Raw genomic sequence first — 17,469 nt, 5'->3', positions numbered from 1 at the left:
GGGCCCAGCCTCCCGGGTGCCTCCTGCTGCAGATGGGCTAGTGGCTCAGGGCCCCGCCCCTGCCCGCCTCGGGGCCGGGGACTTGGATCCCCGGCTCGTGATTGGCCGCAGCCGCGGCGCTCCCCTTCTCGCCCCCTTCGCTGGGGTGAAAGGTCAGACGAGCTTTGGTCTGCAAGGGCGGCCATGGCGGGGTTCTGGACTGGGGCGGCGGCGCTGGCCACCGCGGGACGGCGCGGACGGCGGTGGCCGCAGCTTTTGATGCGGAGCGTGGCGCTGTGGACCGTGAAGGTGAGGAGCGACGGGACTCCTCGTGGGCCTGGGCTTCGCTGGGCTGCCTGCCCCGCACCCCATGGCGTTGGCCGGTGCTGCACCCCCCATCCCCACCCCCGAATTCCTCCTCGCCGCGGAGCTCGCCCAGGCGCGGGTCAGAGCCGGCATCCCTGGTCCCAGCTGTGTCTCCGGGGATCACGGAGGACAGCGCGGCCCAAAGAGCCTGCCGGCGTTGAGTTTCCTGCTTCCTCGGGAGCCGCAGACAGCCACCTCGCTGTACTTTCCCAGCCCTTCGCGCCCTTCCGTTCTTGGGCCGTGCGATTTTGGCTTCTTCTGAGCTTTTCAGGTGCATTTGTAAGGGTCCTTATAGTTACCATTTTCTCCAGCCTTGTTCCTCCTTTGAAGAGACCCTAAACTGCTGCTCAGTTAGGAGTTAGGGTTTTGCGTTTATCTCACCTTTTAAAGTACCATGTCGGGATAGGCTACTACCTTTACTTGAATGGAGAGCATATTTTAATTGCATTACATCACATTATACTGTATACACATCTTGTGAGTTTTTTTGTTTTTGTTTTTCTTTGTAGTGGTTAGGCGGATGTTTGTGGTGTTCTCAGCGTCTCTGCGCTGTATTTCCTCACGTTTCAGGGTGGCAGCCTTAACACCTTGGAGTGTTTGTGACTCTTAACACTTTCTGTCTTCAGAATGGAGTCTCTTGTAATTTCTAAACAAATGCTACCTAACTGACTTTATTAATAGAGTTCAAGTCACTGGAACAAATTATTTAAAGTATTTCTCTGGACACTGCCTGTTTTCTTCCTTTAAAAACAAAATAGGCACATAACTTGATTTATTGTCATGGACCTTAGAATTGGAAGACAGTATAGAGATGATCTAGCCCATCCTACTCTACTAGAAGAAGAGAACTCAGGCCCAGGTGAGAAATGATGCAGCTGGAACTGATCGTGGAAGTGAAAGTCAGTCTGCACAGGCTTTAGCTTAGGGTCAGCTTTAGAATGCTGACACTCAAAATCCCTGGAGTTCTTTGTGCTGGTGCACAATTAAGACCTTTGTTTCTTAATCTTGATTGTTTTCTCATGTTTTAATGTCTTTTGGACTCCTCATTTGCAGTTGTGAAGCTCTTAAATGTAATTTATGTGGGAGGCAACATGATATGGAACGGCATGGACTTTGGAATCACACTGATGAAGTTTTGCATATTACACAAGTCACTTCTCAGCTTCTTGCTTACGGGTATTTTTTTTTTGTTTGTTTCCTAACAAATCTTTCTGGACTACATCCTGTGTTCTGTCTCTATAGAATGAATATAATTTCTCTTTTAGAAATTTTAGTCTGTTAAGGAGACAAGTGTAAAACGCCATTAGGGGAGAGGCTTTGGTGCTGTATCAAGAAAATAAAATGAAGGGATTTGACCGAGTCTAGAGTTTGAGATTTGTAGCTTTGTCCTAGAAACTGCTGTGGTATTCTACTTGAATGAACTTATTCAGTCCTTACAACAGCCATTTATAGATGAAGAAATTTTTTATGTGACTTGCTCAAACTGTGCTTAAGGTTAAGGGATTGTTTTCCTTTGGAAGTGAAAAGTGGCACAGTTTTGAAGGACATAGTGACTTTTTTCCTAGGCAAAAAAGAGAAGGAAGAAGTGTTGTATGTGACAGCAGTACATGCAAAAGGCCTGGGCCAGAGGGAATGCCAAGATAGAAGAACTGGAAAAGTCCGCTGGGGCTTTGGTATGGAGATTAGATGGTGCCCAGGAGGTAGGTAGGAGTCAGACCATGCTGGGCCTTACTGTAGACCCTGCTATCAGGTTTATGGGAAGCCATTTATGTTCAAGTTGGGAGGGATTGTTACACTGATATATGTTAGAGTGGAGAGGATAAGAGAGAAGGAATTTGTTGGGGTATTTACTGCTGTACACTTATTGTATGACATATAAGCTTTGATTTTTCTTTACGAGTTTTTTCCTTTAAACGTGTTGGCAGAGCCTGCATCTTGTCTATTACTGTTTTCTTAGCACAGTGTTTGACAAAGTAGTGCTGAATGTGTGGCGATACTGAAGGAAGAGTTATTTCTGTGCCAGTAAAGGATTTCTCCTGGAGGTGGGAGAAGCAGGGAACTTGAGCTGCTTAGCTTCTCTCCAGGCTTCTTTTCTATGAACTTGAAACATGCATTACTGAGTCTGTGTTTGAAGCCGAACCTTTTGAAGATTTTATTCCTCCCCTTTCTCCCTCCACCCCTGTAAATTGTTTGGTTGGGTGGAAAGCAGACTAACTCTAGTCTAGAGAGTTCTAACCATTCTTTTAACCAGTTAATAGTTTGTTTTTAGGGGTGTGTGTGTGTGTGTGTAGGGTGTGTGTGTATAGGGTGTGTGTGTAGGGTGTGTGTGTGCATGTGTGTGTGTGTGTAGGGGGTGTGTGTGTAGGGTGTGCGTGTGTGTGTAGGGTGTGTGTGCGTGTGTGTGTGTGCGTGCATGCGCGTGCCCGTGCACTCACTCAGTTGTGTCTCACTCTTTGGACTGTCCTTCAGGTTCCTCTGTCCTTAGAGTTCACCTTTTAGTCTTATTTTGTTTTGGCTGTTTAAACACATTCTATTTAAATAACTAGTTTTTTTTCCCTTCTGTCTGCATTTTTCAGGGGCTCCAGGATGTTGGACTTGTGGTAATTGCTGCAGTTCATTGAACTTTTTATGCCTTATATGATTTTCAGACATTTCCTCTTAGCCTTGTAGGTAAAAAAAAATTTCCAACTTTACAGAAGAGGAAACAAAAGCTCAGAGCAGTTAAGTAACTTGCTTAAGGAAACGACTGGCTGAGGTCGATGTTGAACCTTGGATAGTATGCTCCCAAAGCCCTGCCTTTCCAGTTCGTCTCTCGTTTGGGTCATGGTCTCGTTATATGGTGCATTCATGAAGTTCAAAGGCTCAAGCTTTACGTTCCTTAAAGCCCGTAATTTTCTTTTCTAGTCATGGAAGAGAATGTTTAAGCAAATCTGAATGCTTTAGCATTGCCTGGAGGTAAATCTTTCCACCTGCTGATAGATTTCTGACAATCATTTGGGGAAAAAACCTTCTAACATTATTACAGAAAGCAGTTTTTGATGACTGAAAATGTTTATGGACATTTGTGTATTTATACATCTGCACTTTTTTTGGATTTTATTCTTAAGAGGTTCAGAACAGAGAAGTGATTGGTAAAACCCTTTTCTAAATAAGGGGAAGAGATGGTGACATGTTGATAGAGTGAAGAAACAGAAGTTAAGTGATTCCAGTTTTTAAGAAACTGGGTAAATGGGAGAACAGGGATGAAAAAGGAAATTGGGAAGGAAAAAGGTGTTTGTTTGTTTGTTTATTTTTTAATAGGGGTGGGGAGCGGTAGTGTTTCCTTTTAGGTATCTGGACTCAGAGGGTTCCAAGAGTCATGTTGATTTGCTGGTAGCACTGGAGTTGGTGAAAACTGGTAGGACTTGGGATCTGTTTTGGAACTAGAACCAATAGTACTTGCTGTAACCAAAGGGAGGTAAAAGGAAAGAGAAGAATCAAGGACCTTTGAAAGATAGACACAAAGGGCCACAGAGTGTATGATCCCTTAAGTATGAAACGTCAGGGTGGGCAGAGCCACAGAGGCAGAGGTAGGTCAGTGGTTGCCAAGGGCTGGGGAGGGGTGAGGGGGGAGATGGGAGTGACTGCTGACAACTGAGGGGTGTCTTTCTGGGGTGAAGAGAAAAAATGAGAAAGGGCAAATTAATACATCTCGGGGGGACAAAACTAGTTTGAGCTTCATAACAGTTATGGAAAAGAGGGAAGCGTTTAGGCTTTCCTATAGTAAGAAACATTCATTAATGAGGATAAACAAACCTTGTCCTAGCACTGAATGTGTAGAATTCATTATATAAAGGCAACTAGCAATCCAGTAAAAAAAAAAAAAAAAAGAAAATAAACTTCTTTGTTACTCTTTTATCAAGGATGCAGTGATAACTCACGTCTCATTGATTGCTATTAATATAGCACTTTGTGAAAGTTACAGTGTGTAAAAAAAAACGTTCTGTACCAGTGGGATGATAAGGTTTCCCGGAAGCAGAGCCTGAAGAGGGATTTCGTGCAGGTGGTAGTTGAGAAGCGTAAAGAATGCAGGCTAGAGCAGGGGTTAAAAAAAATCAAAGCAAAGAAGGGGATCTAGGTGGAAACTAGATTCAGTCTCATCCCACAGGGGAGCCCTGGAGCAGTGGTTCTCAAAGCAGGGGACTCTAGCCAGCAGCAGCAGCATTACCTGGGTACTTGTTAGGAATGCACATTTTCTAGCTTCACCCTAGACCCGCCAAGTTTGAAACTCTGAGGTTAGAGCCAGCAGTCTGTTTTAATAAGCTCCTCCAGGTGAAAATGATGCATAGTCAAGTTTGAGAAGCACTGCTCTAGTGCAATAAAAAGTATAATGTGAGCTGTAAGTATAATTTAACATTTTCTAGCACTCACATTGGAGAAGGCAATGGCAACCCACTCCAGTACTCTTGCCTGGAAAATCCCATGGACCGAGGAGCCTGGTGGGCTGCAGTCCATGGGGTCGCTAGGAGTTGGACACAACTGAGCGACTTCACTTTCACTTTTCACTTTCATGCATTGGAGAAGGAAATGGCAACCCACTCCAGTGTTCTTGCCTGGAGAATCCGAGGGACGGCGGGGCCTGGTGGGCTGCCGTCTATGGGGTTGCACAGAGTCGGACACGACTGAAGCGACTTAGCAGCAGCAGCATTCACATTAAAAAAAATTTAAAGCAGTGAAATTACTATTTTATATTTACCCAGTGTGGCTCAGTGGTAAAGAATCTGCCCGCCAGTACAGGAGAATCGGGTTCAATCCCTGCATCCAGAAGATCCCCAGGAGAAGGGAATGGCAACCCACTCCAGTATTCTTGCCTGGAGAATCCCAGGGACAGACGAGCCTGGTGGGCTACCGTCCATGGGAGTCGCCAAAGAGACACGACTTAGCGACTAAACAACACCAATGATTTAACCCGATATATTAAAAATATTTTAGTATGTAAATCTGAAACTTTAACAAGGTTTCTGTTTTGTTTTTCATATGAAGTCTTCAAACCTAGGGTGTATTTTACACTTGGCACACATAGGACTTTGGCAGATTTCAAGTGCTCAGAAGCTGTCCGTGGCTAGCGGCTACCATATTGTACAGCCAGCTCTAAAGCACAGATTGCAGTACTAAGTTGAGCCCACCTTGAGGTTGAAGTGGGGGCAGCTTTTTGAACTTCATGATAGTCAAATCAGTGGTTGTGGCCTGGGAGGGATGTAACTCCAGGCTTGAGAGAGAACTCCTGTCTGGTTGAGGCAGATGGGGCAAAGCAGGGAGCAGGTGGGAACCGTGGGTAGTCAGCACACCAGTGGGGGCCTTCCCCGCCTGGAAAACGGATGCTGGATGTAAACCCACAGCATCTGCTATAGGTGGGGTGGGAGGAATGGCCTGGCTGGGGGGCTGGGTTGGAATGAAGAGGCTTTAGAGTTGATGCACACAGTTCTAGCTTACTGTGGAGGCACAACTGGAGAATCTTGACTTTTTTTTTTCCCCTCCCTTAGTTTTATTGAGAAGTGAAAGTGAAAGTCGCTCAGTTGTGTCCAACTCTTGGCGAAAGTGAAAGTCGCTCAGTTGTGTCCAACTCTTGGCGACCCCATAGACTATACAGTCCATGGAATTCTCCCGGCCAGAATACTGGAGTGGGCAGCCGTTCCCTTCTCCATGGGATCTTCCCAACCCAGGGATCGAACCCAGGTCTCCTGCATTGCAGGCAGATTCTTTACCAGCTGAGCCATAAGGGAAGCCCAAGAATACTGGAGTGGGTAGCCTGTCCCTACTCTAGCAGATCTTCCCAACCTAGGAATCGAACTGGGCTGTCGTGCATTGCAGGCCGATTCTTTACCAACTGAGCTATCAGGGAAGCCCTAATATTGAGAAATAGTTGATGTAAATCCTGAGATTTTATCATCTTTCTCAAATATTAGGTATTCAGCCTAGCTTGCCAAGTGAAAGTCTTGGCAGACAGCTGAAGATTGGGATAGCTAGTGAAGTCCTGAAGGCTACATAGTCAATGTAAGTGAAAGAAAAGCTGTTTTTAAGTGGTAAGGCCTGACCTTACGGTGAAAAGGCCTGACTTCTGGTGGTGTTTTAAAGAGGGGGTTTTCCCACGTCATTCTGGGTTTCTTAAAATGTTCAAAGGTTCAGTTGGCTCATGCTTACCAGCTCTGTGTCATGTAATGTGGGAGGAGAGCTTTTCCTGGAAATTTTGAAGATGAATCACTAACAAGTGTTTTGTTGTCCTTGGTAAGCTCATCTTACTCCTCCATCGGCCCATAGTTTTGAGGATGGCTTCTTCTTTGAAGTAGAATGCATTGTGCTAAAGAGTTAGCCTGTCAGTAGAGTTGTTCTAATATTATTCACTTGAATGCCCCTGTGGTTATGTTAAGAGTTCTGGATTTGGTAGGGTTTAGTTTTTAAATTGTGCTTTAAGCTTGAATTTAGTGGATTTGTGAGTTTGGGCTGCCACCTGAGGCCACAAGCAGAAAAATGTGAAAGTAGGTGCTGGCTTAGGTTAGAAAAGGGTATTTCGCTGTTGGCAATGGTTGGAAGGCCTCTGAACAGTTTGTGTAAAAGCTGTACCCTTTTTTTGGTTAATAGTTAATTCATTCTTACTATAACGTACGCAAAATTGTGCAGGCATTTTACACATTCTTATTTAATCCTCACGTCAGCGTTAAGTCCTAGATAAGTGGTTTTATGCCCAGTTTATATATGAGAAAAACTCTTGAAGAAATGGCTGAGCCAATTTCCCAACCAGGGCGTGAATCTGAGTCTAGATCAGAGCTCTTAATTACTCCATTATTACTCTAATGGTAACTCCCAAATGGTCTGGGATAATTTTAAGAAAAAAAGTTACAGCTGCATAATGGGATTTAGTTGTTGGGTAATACCTTACATTTCGTTGGTGCTTTACAGTTTATAAAGGCTTGTGTGTTTTGGGCTTTTTTTGTTTGTTTTTTAAAGACAGCTCTGCAGGAAAGCAAGGGAGGTGTTGTGTTGTTCATTTTATAGATGAAAACTGGGGTCCAGAGGAATTATTTGCTCAGTGTTGTGTACCTGTGAAGCAGTGGAGTAAGCGCTGACCCGGGTCTTCACCTCTGTGGTGAACTCAGAAGGTCGTGCTACTTCCATGTGCTGCCTTGTTAGCTGGTGCTTCTCATCTAAGTGTGGAAACTATAGAAAATCTTCATTCTTGCAGAAGAGAAGCAGAGCAGTATGTTCTCTGGAAGTCGTTTTGCACACACTGACCTTTCTCCTTTCGGCTGTGATAGGCTAAACGGTCTTTATAGATGGACTTGGTTAACATTTTTCCTTTGAACTCTTATTCTAGAACATACCTTTAAAGAATTCTGGACTGGGCTTGTAGCCTGTTTTTTTATATGCCTAACAAAAATAAGAAACATTAAAAATTCTATGTAGAGGTCCAAATTAGCAGATTTCTACCAACTCATTCCTTGTATTTTTTGAAAAAATTATGTTGTGGCTCTACAAAATTATCTGATTTTTGACTGGTGTACATTATAGCTTTGAACTTTGTTGAAGCTCTGCCAGTGGTAAACAGGAGCGTGAGAGAGTAATGTATGGCTGACTGCAAACCACTTTGGGCTTGCTGTGGGAATGGCTCAGACTCCTGTCTTTCCTCTGTAGTTGTGTTCTGCTGCTAAGGTTCTGACTGGTTGCATCATTTCTTCTTCCAGGTACTTGGCTAATTAGGGGCACCTGTGTTTTTCAATTTTGGGGTCCAGTATCACAAATTCATTTGTATACAAGCTGTATGCTTTCTTTTTTTTTTGATAATGGTGGTAAAATATAGTCTGTTAGATCGTCAGAACCAAGTATTTAAAAATAGCAATAAAAAGATGAAAAAACAAGCAAACCCAATTTGATTGATCGATACTGCTATAGCTTGTCTCCTGCGTTTTGGCCAGGTGTAATTTGTAATCGTGGACATGAGTTTGAGCAAACTCTGGGAGATAGTGAAGTACAGGGAAGCCTGGCGGGCTGCAGTCCGTGGAGTTGCAAAGAGATGGACACGACTTAACGACTGAACAACAGCAACGATTTGTAATAGAGTTTAGTTTTAGAGTTAATAGAGTTTGTAATAGAGTTTAGATTTAGTTTCAAGAACTGTGTGGTGTAGACATTTTGAAATTTGAGTTTTATGTTATTGGCAGTTTCCTGAGTAAGTGTAGATTACACTGAGTCAGCTGACCCAGACCTGTCCCAGAGCTTGGCCACTTGGAGATGTCTGATTCTTCTGGGTTAGAAACTGTCCCTTGAGGACCAAGTTCAGTTTAGTCCATTTTTTCATGAGCCCATCTGATGAGAGAATCCTGAGGCTTAATGAACTTCAGTCATTAAGTTCATGACTGAAACTTAATGCTTCAGTCATGTTTATTCGAATCTGTGAAATTAGCTCCATTTCTACCAAACAACTCAGTGTTTGTTGCTCTCGGAGCAGTCTGGCAGTGAGATCTGTGTTACCATCTTCTTGGACCACACGTTCAGTTTGGGTTAACTGCATATTCTTCATAATAATGTGTGTCAGATGTTCACACATGTTAGAATCTCTGTAATAAGCTATTGTGTTTTGAATGACAGTGGTGTAGGTTAGTAGGGATTTAAGAGGAAACTGGGCTTCCCTGGTGACTCAGATGGTAAAGAATCTGGCTGCAGTGCAGGAGACCCGAGTTCGATCTCTGGGTTAGGAAGATTCCCTGGAGGAGGGAATGGCTACCCGCTCCAGTATTCTTGCCTGGAGAATTTCATGGACTGAGTCTGGTGGGCGACAGTCCATGGGGTTGTACAGAGTAGTACACGACCGAAGTGACTTAGCACGTGAGCACCTAAGAAAAACACCTGGGGAGTTAAAGTGGTTTGCTCTAGTCCTGAAAGTAGTGTCAGACTGAGCTAGGATTAGAACTCAGGCTCTTTGATCTCTTCTCCCAGAGTTCTGTTCTAGGCAGTATGCTGGGAAGTGTTCCCTTCCCCAGACATAAACATCACTGTTTACTCTCCCCAAAGCTTATTAGAATACCTAAAATGTCTACCCCAGATTGTGTTTTGTCTCTGAAAGACTCACATTTGGCTTTTGCCATCAGGAATCAGTTATGCCCTTTATTTGTTAGTAATTAAAGACACATGTATGATTTTTGTAAAATCCTTTCTTGTATATACTTTTGTGAAAGGATATTTTGACATATTCCTACAACTGCCTGTTATGTGCCTTATGATATTAGGGAAAATTGGTAAAACTGTAAACTGTGTTCATTGTATAAAATTGTTAGGAAGCTGGTGTGCTCTTTACTTCTTGTGTAAATATCCGAGTGCTGCCTTGCTGCAGACTAAATGTGAGAAATCCCAGGTAGCTTTTGCTTTTTTTTTTCCTTTGTTGTTGTTGTTTAGTTGCTAAGTCGTGTCCTACTCTTTTGTGACCTCATGGACTGTAGCCCGCCAGGCTCCTGTGTCCATGGGATTTCCCAGGCAAGAATACTAGAGTGATTTGCCATTTCCTTCTCCAGGTGTTCTTTCCAACCCAGGGATCGAACCCGCCTCCTGCATACCGGCCTCCTGCATTGACAGGCGCATTCTTTACCACTGAACCACTACGGAAGACCTTTTCTTTATTCTGAGTTTGCCTTCTGCGTTGGCTAAGCTATAAACACAATATATGGTTTTTAAGTGAGGAGGTGTTACCTTTATCCTGTTAAATCTGATGTGAGAGTAAAGTTGCCAGATTATAGCTATTCTGCTGAGGGCAGTGGAAGACTGAATTTTTTTTTTAATCACAAAAAAGTGGTTGTGTACCCCACTTTGTACATTTTTTTTAAACACCAAATCATCTCTTTGCACAGATGTTTAGTATTAATGTGGAAGTGCCACTATTTATATTATCTCAAAAAAAAATTAATAATGCTTTTACCAGATCTGTGTTTAAATTTTCTTACCATTGCAGCCTAGACTTGACATTTCTGAAAAATTAAAATTCTTGAGACTCAGTTTTCTACATTGGAGTTTGAATTCACAGGGATGCTTACAGAAATGTAAGAGTGTTTTGGTCTGGGAAAGGGAGACAGTAGTGAAGTCAGTTTTCTTCCCATTTTCAGCTCATTATTCATCACCAGTCCTTTTTACTTGGTGTGGTAAGTTTTACTAGGTTTTATTTTGTAAAGTGTATTCACTTCTGCATAAAGATTACATTTTGTAATTTGGCGCTTGATACTTCTAAAAAAAAATAACTGGATTCATTTTTTTCATTTTAAAATGTTGTTATAAATTATTTGCTTCCTGTTTGAGTTGTTCGGCTGTTAGAACGTTCTGAGTACCTGTTGCCTTTTGCCACCACCCTCACCCTGCTTTTTTCTTGATTTACCTTCATCAGTGACTATAGGATAAATTATTTTCTTAAACCTTTGCTATAACCTTGATTAGTGATTCTTCTTAATGTTTTAAAGGCTTAAGATACACTTTTTTCCACATACGTATATGGTAATGAATTAAAGTGAACTTGATTATTAGTGTTAACCTTTTCATTTTTATCTGCCAAGCCACATTAATACCAGAATAAGTAAAATAAGAAATCATGTGTCAGACATTAGCAAATAAAAACTAGTTTGTTGTTTTCTGGGCCCTGTTAAAGTTGAAGCTCTTTGAAAGCCGACGCTTGTTGCATGCTGTATGAAGTTCTGTGTGGTGTGTGACATTCTGATCCCGCTGTATCTGTCTGCGTGACCAGAAAGACTTTTCTTCAGATTTTATTTGACCCATTGACTCTTACACTTTTCTGGAGATTGTTTTGATGTCTTTGGATTCTCACGTGTGCCAAGGGAATGTGTCTAGTTGGGGTTTACCTTCTATAGTTAAGGTATATTGCTTAGAACTACATACATTGATTGAGGAAACACTGTAGCCAGAAGCATACTGGAAGAATTACCCTGAAAAATATTTTTAAAGCTCATTCAAGTATCTGTCGTTTATTTCACTTTCATTTTTTTTTTCCCTTTCTTTTGGTAGCATGTTCCACATTATTCAAGACGGTACTTAGTGGTGTCTCGTACTCTCTGTTCAGCTGGATATGATTCTAATGAAAAAGTAAGTATTTCAAAAACAGTTTTGACAGCTAAGTTAAAATGTTTTGTTGTCTCCACATTGTGTTCACTGGGCAGGTTCCATTTTATTGATGCTGTGTCATTTTTTATTGCCATACATCATAGATTTTATAGGTGTTCAGCGTTTGTTCCTTTTTTCATTGTGGACCACAACCTGAGGCTTTAATTTTGTATTTGTACCTATATCGCAAATTGAATAAATTCCCAATGTATTTCCTTTGTTTTCAGCAGGATCACTAATACATTCTTTCTTAGACTAGGCAGTTGAGAGATTTTGATTAAACTATTAGTTTTTTTTTTTTCATTTACTTAATATTTGTAACTATTTTTGAGTGAAGGCAATTATGGGTATTGTAAATTTGGGGACAAGGGAATTCCGGTTAAAATCTTGGTATATGATAATGTCTGAGGCCTGTAATGGAGGAATAAAGGAACTGGAAGTGGTGATTGGAGGTAAAACATGATTTGGTGACAATGAAGGCATCAAAGAGGCAGAAGAAGAGTTTTGGTTAAGAAGAGATGATTCAAATCGAATGTCATTAAAGTAGAACTAATATGAATGATTATTTGAGAATGAAGTGGTCTTCTAAATAGCCAAAGTATACAGAACTACTCAAAAGAATCTTGAAATTTGGAGAATAAAGGATCTATATTCACTGTAGCTCAATAGAAATGTAAAGTGGAGACAATTGGAGGACATATATAATTTTTTATTTTCTAATAGCCACATTGAAAATAAACAGGTGAAATTAACTTTCATATATTTTATTTTATTATTTTTTGTTTTTTGGCCATGCAGAGAGGCATGTGGGATCTTAGTTCCCTGACCAGGAATAGAACCTGTGCCTCCTGCAGTGGAAGTGTGGAATTTTAACCACTTGACTACCAGGGAGGTCCCAGTCCCAGGTCTTTAAATGACTTATAAATCCTTTCTTAATCGGGCATTTTTACCCCAGCTTTATTTGCCACAGTACCCCATACTGTGTTTTTTGCTTGAGCTATCTTAAAAATTACTTGTAGTTTTTTGTGTTACCATCTGCTTTCAATGTCACTGCCTTATTAACACATACTGTTCATTCTCTGCTTTTGCTGCCTTTAACACAGCACTTAACACACTTTGTTGTGATTGTGCTGTATTGTACATTGAAGTTATCAAATGCACTTGACATTTACCTGTACTTATTGATGCAGACGGGAGGTGTAAAGTTGGTTTAGGGAGTGCTCTGGTGGTCCAGTGGTTAAGACTGTGCTTTCTCACTGCCGAGGGTGAAGGTTCAGTCCCTGGTCAGGGAACTAAGATCCCACAAACTGTGTCATGTGGCCAAAAAAAAAAGTTGGTTTAAATTTATTAGTGTATATATTCTTTTATACGCATAGCCTATCTGGAAGAATATTCAGGAAACTAGTAGTAATTGTTGCCTTTGAGGCAAGGACCTGGGTGTCCCTACTATGTGCCCCCGTTTTTACCTTCTAAGATCTGAACCATATTCATTTGTTATTTAGTTAAAATCTTAAGTATGGAAGATTAATTGGTATTAGCTTTATTGAACTTGTGTACTATTGGTAATCCATTAATAGTCCTCTGTTAGGGTTCTCCAGAGAAACAGAACCAGTGAGAGACATATAGAAATTTCTTTTTTTTTTTTTTTAATTGACTCACCTAATTCCTGGGTTTCCCTGGTGGCTCATATGGTAAAGAATCTGCCTCCAGTGCAAGAGACCTGGGTTCAATCCCTGGGTCAGGAAGATCCCCTAGAGAAGGGAAAGGCTCCTCACTCCAGTATTCTTGCCTGGAGAATCTCATGGACAGAAGGGCCTGGCAGGCTACAGTCCCTGGGGTCGCAGGGAGTCAGACACAACTAGGCGACCAACACACCTAATTCAGGAGGCTGAGAAGTCCCTTGCAGTCTGCTGTTTGCAAGCTGGACACCTTGGAAAGCTGGTGTGTAAGTCTAGTCCAGGTCCAAAGGTCTGGAAACCAGGAAAGCTGATGGTGTAAGTCCCAGGTCCAAGGGTAGAAGACCAACGTCCCAGCTCAACCCGGCAGGCAGAACTAGTCCTCTCTTCCTCCACGTTTTAGTCTGTGAGGCCTCCATGGACTGGATGGTGCCTAGCCACACTGGGGAGGGCTGTCTGCTTTACCGAGTCTACTGATTCACACGTTAGTCTCATCTGGAAACACCATCACAGACACCGTCAGAAAAAATGTCTCACCTGGACACCTTGTGGCCCAGTCAAGGTGTGCAGAACACTCACCATCAGGAGCCCTGAACAGAGAGGAGTAGGAATGTGTCAAGCGCTGCAGTCATGGCTGGCACAGATTTGTCCCCGTGAGACAGAATCACACTCCTAGATTTGTAATCTGGTTTGCCGCCCAAAGGATCGAATAACAACACTCTAGCTAACACATACTGAGTATATAGTGCATGCTAGGCCCTACACTAAAGGCTTTACGGTGTGAATTCAGATTCCTGGAACCTCCGTGTCAGGTAGCTCTTACTCCCGTTTTACGAACCGGGAAATGAGTGTCCAGTAGGCTGGCTTGTCCACAGAGGAACACATGGTAGTGTTGGGATTCCAACTGGGCCAGGCTGGCTTCAGACTAGCTCTTAACCTTCATTCTACTCCTTCCATAGAAATTAGGATGGAATTTGTATTCCCTGTAATATTATTATAATTTGTTGTTAATGTGTTGCTTAACGTGTAAGTTCCAGTGTTTGTGCTGCTTTTATCTGAGGTAGTCTGCTTAATATTTAATCAGTGTTTGAAGATACAGTTCAGGGAAGTAGGAACAGGTTTTCTTAGTATATGCTTACTGTTTAGCAGGAATGGCATGCCACTGCAGTATTCTTGCCTGGAGAATCCGATGAACAGAAGAGCCTGGAAAGTGATAGTCCATAGAGTCGCAAAGAGACACTATTGAACACATACACACACATGATTTTACACACACATACATGATTTTACACACACATACATGATTTTACACACACACACACGATTTTATAGCTCCATCCCAGTATTCTTGCCTGGAGAATCCCAAGGACAGAGGGGCCTGCTGGGCCACAGTCCATGTGGTCGCAAAGAATCAGACAAGGCTGAAGCGATTTAACACGCACATACACACACACACGATTTTATAGCTCCAAGCCCTAGGTGGGATTAGGGTGTTTTTTGGACCCAGGTGGAGGCTTGTCTCAGTTGGGTGTGATAGCCCATGTGTGGTATAAAGGTTCACTCAAGACTTTAAAGGCCTTTTGCAGTTCTGAGATTCTGTAATTTGCTCTCAGGTTAACATATTACTTTAAGTTATTCAAGAGTACTTTTAAGATCATATATACCTTTAACTTTTAGTAATATGACTAAAACTTTAAAAAAGGGTCCATTTAACATGCAACAGTTCACTAACCCAGCGATCATTGTGTACTAAAATGTATTGCATCCAAGTTACTTACAATTGTTCGTGTGCATTTCTTTAAAAAGAGTAGCTTGTTCAGTTCTAGAGTCAGGAGAGAACCTTGTTAAATAGTTTCCCACTAGAATGCTATATCAGTTTATTTATGTGGAAATCAAGAGATTGCAGTCCTGAGAGATGGATTTACTTAGAGTGAAATAGGTCATTAATGGCAGAATTGGGCTTAGAATTTAGGTCTCTCACCCTACACAAAATGGAACATCTTTTTCTATTATGTGGCCTTAGCTGTTTCAAAATGTGATTATTCAAACTTAACATTATACTTAATGTTATACTCAACATTTATACTCAATAGCATTAACTCAACATTATACTCAAATAGCATAGCCTGTGTGGTCTGGAACTCTTTGGGTAAAAGTATAACTAGTTTATCTGTTCTGAGTTGTTGAAAATACCACTTAATGCTATGCCCCAATCCCAAAGAGATGGAATATAAATTATATCAGACTTGACTTTGAGAAACATAACATTTAGAATTTCTCTGAATTTAGAAAACAAGTAAACTCTCAAGCAATTTTAACTAAAGTTTTTTAGTTTTTTGAAACCTCATTTGAAGATTATCTTTTGGCAAGAAATGTAGTTCCTTTATGAATTATTGAACCTCATCATTTGATACTTTTTTGACAGGGTAATTATAAGGCCAGATCCTGCCAGACGAGTTTAGTAGTAGCCTGGTTGTAAGTGAACACGTGCATAGTATCTGATACCATGTAGGCAGTAGTGCTTGTTAGGGTTATGCCCAGTGGTAAGTGTGGCAGACAAAGCTTGATGTTTTCTGGTCTCATCGTGAGAGTTAACAGTTTCTTATGTGTTTGTTTTCCTCTCTTTAGACTTTTGATAAAATTCTTATTGCTAATAGAGGAGAAATTGCGTGTCGGGTGAGTGGGATTTTAATCTTATTTTTCATTTTACTCTGTGAATTTTACTATTAAATCCCTTTAAACATACATTACTATTGTAGATAACATTAATGTATTTTAATATAGGTTATTAAAACTTGCAAGAAGATGGGCATTAAGACGGTTGCCATCCACAGTGATGTCGATGCTAGTTCTGTAAGTATGTTTGCTTTGTTTGAGTTAGGATCTTATTTTGGATCAAATGGAAAAAAGTGAAAGATGGAGGGTTTTGTTGTTGTTGGCCTGAAAAGGTACACAATTTAAAAAATACCTATTACTTTATCTTGTATTAAGCATAGTAGAAGCCTCATAATGTCTTCAATATGTGTCTTAACTATTTTATTTTCAAGGCTTTAAAAGCTTGCTGCTGCTGCTGCTGCTGCTGCTGCTAAGTTGCTTCCATCATGTCCGACTCTGTGTGACCCCATAGATGGCAGCCCACTAGACTCCCCAGTCCCTGAAATTCTCCAGGCAAGAACACTGGAGTTAGACTAGAATAAATAGTTTGTAGAGGGATTCTCGGAGAAGGTGATGGCACCCCACTCCAGTACTCTTGCCTGGAAAATCCCATGGATGGAGGAGCCTGATGGGCTGCAGTCCATGGGGTCGTGAAGAGTTGGACACGACTGGGTGACTTCACTTTCACTTTTCACTTTCATGCATTGGAGAAGGAAATGGCAACCCACTCCAGTGTTCTTGCCTGGAGAATCCGAGGGACGGGGGAGCCTGGTGGGCTGCCGTCTATGGGGTTGCACAGAGTCGGACACGACTGAAGCGACAGTAGCAGCAGCAGCAGCAGAGGGATTCTGGTTGCCAGGTACGTTTAGGCAGAGCATGAGAAAGTTAAAAGAGCTAGTTATTAATGAAATGTTTATACAGTGCTGCCTTATGGGAGCACATTTCCCCATAGGGTAATTCTCTGTCACTAAGGGGATGCTCTGACTGTTTGACATTCCTAAATGCTGTACTGTGTTCAGCTGAAAGTTTGATTAAAAAAATGGAAGACTGATGCTGATTGGACATGAGCAAAAGAGGATATAGCATAAAGTGGTGAATGATAACTAATTTTATTGGAGATATTTTATCACAGCAGGCATTTGTAGCAGTAGTAAACTATGAATGAGGAGAAAAAAATCCCGTAGGAAAGTATATAAATTATTGGAACTGTGTGGAATGAAATGTAAGTAGTTGTACTTTGATAAGTTAACTCTTTCATACTACTTTTGATAACAGGACCTATTGGTAATGTCAGCTTTTATCGTATAGTAATTTAATGCAAAGACTTTTCAGTCTTTGTGACTTTAAAATTTTATTCAGAAGTTTAGTTCAGTTGCTCAGTCATGCCTGACTCTTTGCGACCCCATGAACCGCAGCACGCCAGGCCTTCCTGTCCATCACCAACTGCCAGAGTCTACCCAGACCTATGTTCATTGAGTCGGTGATGCCATCCAACCATCTCATCCTCTGTCATCCCCTTCTCCTGCCCTTAATCTTTGCCAGCATCATGGTCTTTTCCAATGAGTCGGGTGGCCAAAGTATTGGAGTTTCATCTTCAGCATCAGTCCTTCCAATCAACACCCAGGACTGATCTCCTTCAGGATGGACTGGTTGGATCTCCTTG

The 17,469-nt window shown here is 41.7% G+C and overlaps 1 protein-coding gene across 1 annotated transcript in view; it reads left to right on the top strand.

The window, feature by feature from the left end:
- The first annotated feature begins 158 nt into the window (after positions 1-158).
- Positions 159-17,469, top strand: part of PCCA (propionyl CoA carboxylase, alpha polypeptide) — a 363,293-nt gene continuing 345,982 nt past the window's right edge. The window contains exons 1-4 of the mRNA XM_010831489.1: positions 159-288; positions 11,380-11,457; positions 15,780-15,827; positions 15,936-16,004. Coding sequence (XP_010829791.1) covers positions 184-288; positions 11,380-11,457; positions 15,780-15,827; positions 15,936-16,004 — 300 coding nt within the window. The 5' untranslated portion in view covers positions 159-183. The remainder of the gene's footprint in view (positions 289-11,379; positions 11,458-15,779; positions 15,828-15,935; positions 16,005-17,469) is intronic.

Source organism: Bison bison, unplaced genomic scaffold, assembly GCF_000754665.1.
Source record: "Bison bison bison isolate TAMUID 2011002044 unplaced genomic scaffold, Bison_UMD1.0 scf7180017864527, whole genome shotgun sequence".
In the NCBI taxonomy this organism is placed as follows: domain Eukaryota; kingdom Metazoa; phylum Chordata; class Mammalia; order Artiodactyla; family Bovidae; genus Bison; species Bison bison.
Note: the sequence above shows the minus strand (reverse complement) of the source record. Positions and strands in the feature narration are given on the sequence as shown.